This window comes from Nelumbo lutea, chromosome 4 (assembly GCF_056320005.1).
Source record: "Nelumbo lutea isolate HS-2025 chromosome 4, American lotus-T2T, whole genome shotgun sequence".
Taxonomy (NCBI): domain Eukaryota; kingdom Viridiplantae; phylum Streptophyta; class Magnoliopsida; order Proteales; family Nelumbonaceae; genus Nelumbo; species Nelumbo lutea.
This window is the reverse complement of record NC_142687.1, coordinates 33,867,650-33,875,413: the sequence shown is the minus strand read 5'-3', so window position 1 is coordinate 33,875,413 and position 7,764 is coordinate 33,867,650. Positions and strand designations below refer to the sequence as shown.

The following is a 7,764-nucleotide window of genomic DNA, read 5'->3' as shown; positions in this document are numbered from 1 at the left end:
ATAGGATTGGATTGCCATCCATTTGCACCCCTAGGGTCAGAGCTTTGCATACTTTAGATCAATAATTACCTACCAGGTGGCAAATAAAATTGTTCTCTTGTTTGTTTCAAGAAATCCGAGGGATTTGAGGTACAAATGTTCATAATTAAAGTGCACTGTGATGTCACAGAAAGGTTACATATTCCTTGTTCATTCACAGGTCCTTTCGGTATATTGGGTTGAAGTGGAGGCGTAAATGTATCAATTTGGAAATATCGTTTGGGACCACTTTGGCTTCAGGGAACACTATTAGTCCTTTTGCCTGCAGGATCAGTTCACGCCTGGATAAAGCCCTAGAGATCAGACTCAGAACTGGAATGGGGTGTGGCCCGGACCATTAATCCGTTCAAAAAAGCAGCAAAAACAAATGCTTAATTTTATTTGATCAGGTGAAGCCTCGTAGCGATTCAGGGCCACTGAAAAAAACAGAGCCTGCCTAATCCTGGTTCTGGCAGGTTTGGGCCTTGTAAGTGCAAACCCAGCCGGGCCTACTACTTGCATGCATCTAGCAGGCAAGCAAGGTTTTAGGTTCCACAAATTTCGGCCATTTGGCACCTTTAATTTTCTATAAAATGTTTTCAAATTTTGGAATTTGGTGAGAGTTTTTTTGTTAAAATATGTTTATTTCATTAGTATTTTATATCTACATTGCTTGCTGTTACTTTATTATATAAAATTTTAATTGGAATAGGAGTTTTTTTTTTTTTTGGTATTGAATCACTCATCTTTTTGCCTCCATAAAGGCCGTATTTCAATATTTCTTGGCATAGTACAATACTTTTTCTAGCAATACTAATAACTCTTCTCAAAAGTGATGAGAACAAATAAAAGGCTCAAAAACTACATTTCGCCTGAGACTACCTAGTTTACGTGCCAATCAAGCCACCACTCTATAGATGATTAGAATAAGAATTCAACTATGACTTTTCATTAATTCACCTTTCATAAGATGTATTTTCACATTTCACAAATTATATTTTCCACTAAGACTTTACCAAATTTAACTACTACATTTTTTTTTCTTTTTATCAATCCATTCATCATAGATTTTGCCCAGTATGAATTTTGGGTAAAGTACTCTGCAGCTCATTGCAGAATTCTGAATTACAGCCCCCATATTTTATTAGTAGTCTCTCTATAAATCACATCCTGTCTGTAGATTTGACATCAATCCACGGTCAGAATTCATCCCCAATACGTAGGGCTAAATATTTCTGACCTTAGGCTGATCAGTCATTCTCCCAATTTTTTTTTTCTTGGCCAAGGGCTTAAAGTGTGTGATCATACAAGTTATTACCAACCTCTTCTCAAGTGTAATGATTTATTGCTTGTAGCATAGCCAGTAACAAGGATTGCTTATCAAATGGGGGGAGAACATAAAATCATGATTTTACCTACTATTATTAATCCTGGCTTCCTATTTTTTCTATTTCAAGAATCTCTCTCTCTCTTTCTCTCAATTGTTTATATTACGAAGCAATAGCCTTGACAAGATCAAGTATAGAACAGTGTCTCTGTCTCTTTATCCTTGTCGTCACCCAATAGGCAATAGGTGAATACCTTCAAAGCCCAAACCTGGAGGTTTCTAGTTCAAAATCTAGGATTTGTATATTTGATCAAGACACACCACCATCTTTTTCTCCCTGTAATACTTTCCTCAACTCCTCCATGGCTCCTCCTTTTCCTCTTCTTCCTTCTTTCCCCTTCTTCCACAGTTTATAACCTGCAAAGCAGAACAAAAAACAGGGGCTTCTTCTTCTTCTTTATGCTCTGAAAGTCCATAAAACAACCCTCCTCTCCTTCTCCTTATAGTCTATAATTCAAAGGCCTCTGAAATGGCCTTTGATGACGAGTGTGATTACCTCTTCAAGGCTGTTCTGATAGGAGACTCTGCTGTTGGGAAATCAAACCTTCTCTCAAGGTTCTCCCGAGATGAATTCCACCTTGATTCCAAACCAACCATCGGAGTTGAATTCGCCTACCGGAACATAAAGGTTGGCGAAAAACTGATCAAAGCTCAGATATGGGACACAGCAGGACAGGAAAGGTAGGCACAAAGCATCTCACCCATCTGCTCTTCTTCTTTTGCTTAATTCTTCTGCTTGATATTTGGGCATGTTGTTATCATGCTAATTTTCTGCTTATAATTTAGTCTACAATTAAACTAGAGATAGATACTCCTGAATCCTGATTCTATAATCTCTATTTTAAACTAAAAAATTAGAATTCACCTAACCCATATGAGGAAGGAAAGAAAGAACAAAAGTGGGAGAATAATCGAATTCAATTACCTTGTTCCGTATAACAAATTCAGAGAAAGGTGGTCTAGTTAGGAAATTTCCCTCTGGATTCCCAAAGAAAGTGACACTCATATGGGTCTAGATCAGACTGAAATGTGAACCAGGTGACGACATAGCCCGAGTGTGTCCCACACCAATTATTTTCATCCTTTTATTGGGTAAATTGGCCTTACCAGAGGATCCCATTGATGAGGTCCAAGTACATGTAAAGTTACAATCTCAAATCAAAGTACATAGGGAAAGGTACATACAGTAGAGACATTCCTTTTGGCCGAACTATTAGCTAGTGACCTTTTTCTGCAATAATTCTTCTGGGTTTCGAGTCCCAGAGTGCAACATAAGTTAGCTTGATCACATTTAGCTAGTTTGTGATTCATTTGATCCTTATGGTTAACAACTTTTCTATTTTCTGATGTCGATCCTGTTAAGGTATCAGGTAATTTAGGTACTTGAACTACTAACTTGTTATGTTGTTGAGGTGGGAATTAAATTAACTGGGTTGTTATGAGCTTGACAGTTCAGTAAAATAAGAAAACCTAAAAATATTATATCATCAGAACAAAAGGAACTTGAGATGTTCACAGGAAAGAAATCAAATAATAATAATAGCAACCACCGCCACCATAAAAAGAAAATGGGTTTGTTAGTGGGTTGTTTGAGGAACAAATTTAAACTACCAAAATAATAAGTCTTCCATGTGGCTGCATAGTTAGGGGCCCAAAAGGGCCCCACATGTTCCCTTGCTATGTGTTCAAATTTCAAAATATGCCCTTTTTTCTTGAGCATTTTTAATTGGAGCCACAAAATTGAAGCATTGAGCAATCCACATACAATGTCAAAGGGCAAAATGTAGGGGAATGAACACATGTAGCAGAAACATGTTTGGTGGATCAGAATAGGCAGCACTTTTCCTAGTAAGTAATAATTACGAAATTTGCTTTTGGGTTCATTGAAATGAAAATCTCGGTGACTTGTAAACAAGATTTGAGTTGTATATCATAAATTAGAAGTACAGAGAGAGTTAAGAGGTTGGGGAACTTTGGTTCCTACCACATGGTAATCAAATCAAGCAGCTAAACCTTAGACAGCTAAGAAAAGGTGGACTAATTCATTAACTCGTGAGGCATCATCAATACATTGTCGGCATTCTTTCACATTCACATTGAAAAGTTGGAGATGATAAGGCCACCCTACCTACCATGTGTTTCAATTATCTTTGCTTCCACTTCAAAGCTAGAGTCCTATTTCTTAAATAAACTTGATTTGGCTTTTCTTCCCCCAGTACCCTTTTCTGGCACTCTTCTCTCTTCCACTCTGGATCTCTTATCCATAAGAACTCTATCCATGCCTACTCATAAAATGCTATTTCCGTGCATTAAGGCATGCATATAAGATGATGAAATGTTGCCCATGTGTGGCTGCGATGTTACTTGGATAGGTGTGGATAAAATTGCCATGAACAGGAAATCCAGACTTTCACTCTCTTTCTCTTTTCTGGGTCTTTCATTCAATGGCTATTTGACAAATCACCCTTACAATCTACACAAGAGAAAATGTTAACTATCATTTTCATGATGGTTTCTGTTGCCTGAAATCAATGGAAGTCCAGGTTAGAGTTGAATTCATAGATTGCAGCCCAAGCCCCAAGCTATAAGCTTAGCTCATTTAAGCAAGACAGCCCACACTCAAGTCAATTTCAGCTGGGGCTTTAGATATTGCATTAAGGAATGCTAATCCTGCTGAGAATAGGAATGATTTCATTTACAGCATGCGTTCAGTCCAAGGTGAACCCATTGCTTTGCAAGCATTCATGAAGGCTCTCTAATTCTATAACACCCAGTATTACTAACCCCATTTAGAAAGGGCCAATGCCCTAAAATGGAAAAATATAAGGCAAAAGTTGGGTTGGTCATTCCGCCATATCGAGCGCACTAACTTTCATATAAGAGATGCCTCTAATTTAGAGGGCCGGTCATTAGGGCACATCCTAATTTTGATATATTTGTCATAGCCAATAATCCAGTAGTCAAGATGGTCATTCGGCATCCCTCCAAACTGGAAAAACAACATAAAATCTGGGAAACAGTAGGCTCTCTATGGTATGGCCCATGGTTATCAAAATCGGACTGGACAGGATTGTTGGATTAAAAAAATCGGGAACTGGTCAGGTAATTGGTTCCGTTTTATCTCATAATCTTTATTTTGCTAAAAATCATTGATTTGGTCAGAAAATCATTGACCCGAACAATCAAATCATTTAACAGTTTTTGATCGTTTTATAATTTTTTTAATTTTTTTAAATTTTTATCAGAATGGGCCATCTGTTTGACCCGGGAACCAAACCCCTGACCGGTTGGTTGTTCGGTTCAATTTCAAAAACCTTAGTATGGCCAATGGGCCTGGTGTGTTAGAATTGAAAAGAGGCACAATTCAACCTACGAAATCATGTTAATGGTAGCAATGTTTACTTGTTCATAGGGTTGGCATTCCCCTTTTTTTATTTTGCATTTTTTGTAGGGGAGTAAGTAGGGCATATCCATTTTTTTATAAATGAACGCATCTATGATAAAAGGACAAAAGAAATCAGTATTGGATAGGGTATTTCTGTATTTTAATGCATGTGCCCTTGGAGAAATGAGTAGCCGTGTGTTGTCTTGCCCTTTTATTAAAAAAGAAAAAAATTAGATGTGCCCAAATCAGTAGCTCTCTTGTGTTTCTTTTGGGGCCAAAGGATGTCCCTTTACTCTCTTCTGAAGTGAGCGTTATTCATTTACAGATTTAGAGCAATCACCAGCTCTTACTACCGGGGAGCTTTGGGTGCTTTGCTAGTATACGACATAACACGACGAGCAACATTCAACAATCTGAGAAAATGGATAGACGAGCTCAGAGAGTTTGGAGATTCAGACTTGGTGATTGTGTTGGTGGGCAACAAATCTGATCTGGGTCAGAAAAGAGAAATAGCTGAAGAGGAAGGACGAGAGCTTGCAGAGAGAGAAGGCCTCTGCTTCATGGAGACATCTGCCCTGGAGAATTTGAACGTGGAAGAGGCGTTCCTACAAATGATCAACCAAATCCATGAAATCACAAGAAAAAAACTGCTGGAGGCAAAGATGAACGAATCATCTGCACCCAGTGCTGGCAAAACCATACTCAATCTAGACGAGGTGTCTGAAACCAAGCAGCAGACGAACTGTTGTTTGAGGTGATTTGCTTGCTTGAAGCAACATTCCATTCCATGCACACTTCCTGTACACACCTCTCTTGTTTGTTTTTCCTTTTGATTTCTGTTTGTTTACTTGATTCGTCTTGCCAAACTCAACAAATCAACAAAAGATTTAGAGGCCAACTGTATCGATCAGTGACGAGACGATCAGATGTCCCTTTAGTGCCTTGATTTCCTTCAAAGTAAGGCTGGCCTGTTACCGTTCAACTGGAGTAACCCAAAACTCATAGATGGAGACATACTGGGGAATCATACAGCGTTTTCAGTCGTGCATTGAGAATATCTCCTGTACTTGCATATTGTCCTTTGTGAGAAGATGTTGCGGATGCATAAATGTGATGTGCTGTGAAGTGCATTCTGTGAGGAGAAAATGTGACTTCCAATCCATACCGAGACCTTCTTTTGAGAGAGCTGAGATCTTCTACCAATAAAACACACTCCAACCCTCTACCAACTTGATCTAATACCACACATCTCATCATGAGACTGGGGCCCGCTATGTATGAGATTATGTTGGTAGAGGGTCGAGAAGCCTATGGAACTGATAGAAGTATGTGGTCAGATAAAGGGGAAAATGATTAACGAAAAGAATAATCTAATAAAGGGTAATTTACGAAAATACCTTATATACTTAAGGATTTACTCAAACGGGAGGACATCTGTGCCCCACAAGGGGGCACCCACAATATCCCCGCCCTGTATTGGGAATATTTCCCGAAGATAGTACCAGAACTGATGATGTCAACATCAAGAGATGTTTCCAATACATGGCAGGGATGTGTTGTGAGACGTTGTAGGGCAGAGATCTGAACTCTACCCAAACCTATCATATAATTTGTGTTTTACTAAAATACCCCATAATGTTTGCAACTGGTTTACTTAATCAATCTTCTTTCATGAACCAGTGGTTGTTTATTCCAAAAATACCACTAACAACTAGTAAGTTTTCAGAAAAAAAAAAAAAAAAACAATGTATAGTTTTTTCATATCTACCAAATAATGCTTGGTTTCGACAAAATGAAGAAGAGATGGTGAGGGCGTCCGAGATCTTAATCTACAACAGCAACATACCTTCCTTCTTTGAATAGCAAACAATCCAAACATAATTGAATTGAATGGAATGGGTTGTAGAGTTGCACTTCATTTTCCTTAGGCTTAGTTTGGAAGGAGTACAAATGCAAATGTGTAGAGTGCAAAATCTTAAATTTTGTATTATTTTGTATGTATTTACACTGTGCATAGCATTTGTACTTTTTCCAGACTGAGCCATAATAACCATCATTGTCCACTTATGTATGTCAGAAGGTTGATTAAATAAATCAGTTGCAAATTATAAGAGAGGTTTTAGCAAAACACAATTATAGGATAGGTTTAGTAAACCTGTAAAAGTATGTGGGGAGTCTTAGCAAATTACCCTTTATGCTGTTTTTGGTTACAATGCAAATAAATTTGTACTGATGCAAAATCATGGCAGTGCAAATGATATGTGTAAATTCTGATTTATTTTTGTTTCAAATCTTAGTTTATTTTGTTTGAATGTAATAAAAATAAAGTAAATTAAGAAACGAAACAGAATAAAGTAAAACCCAAAACAAAATTAAATAAGAATTTGCATTTTTTTCATTTGCACTCTCATGCATTTGTATTAGTACAAATAAAATTGCACATTAACCAAACACGGCCTTAATAAACAATTCTGGAGAAAAGAAATTGGGGAATAATTTAATAGAGCTTTTATGCCATTTCAAATTTATTCAGGAAAAAAAGTATATAATTAGGACTTGATCTTCGCCCAATTGATCTCATGGGTGGAACAGATGCTGGCAAGGTTGTCAGACTTAGACTAGAATGGGAGGTTGAACCGGTGATCACGGACCCAGGGACCTTTTTGGACCATGGCTAAGTAATGGTTTTGACGGTTCGAATTAGTTAACTATCCAGATTAACTGGTAAAATCATAACACTAGGGGTTTAATTCGGATTGGTCCAAGTTAATATTTTACACTGTTTTAGGCTTGGGGTTTAGGTAGACTTCATTTGCAATTTTGACAAAATTCCAACCTTAACCCGCCCAAATTGCACCCGTACATTTAACATTCCAGTTCTCATTCTAATCTAACAATATTGCAGGTAGACCTATTTATGGATTGGATTCGGGTTTGACTTTGTAAAATTTTGAATAAATCATGGTTTTTAAAA

General features: G+C 37.5%; 1 protein-coding gene across 1 annotated transcript; it reads left to right on the top strand.

Moving 5' to 3' along the window:
* Positions 1–1,433: 1,433 nt before the first annotated feature.
* On the top strand, positions 1,434–5,688 carry RABA6B (Rab GTPase-like A1I protein). Its single transcript, XM_088982484.1, has 2 exons — positions 1,434–2,086; positions 5,116–5,688. Exons 1-2 carry the CDS (start codon positions 1,875–1,877, stop codon positions 5,546–5,548), a joined length of 645 nt encoding a protein of 214 aa, XP_088838610.1. The 5' UTR covers positions 1,434–1,874; the 3' UTR covers positions 5,549–5,688.
* The last annotated feature ends 2,076 nt before the right edge of the window (positions 5,689–7,764 follow it).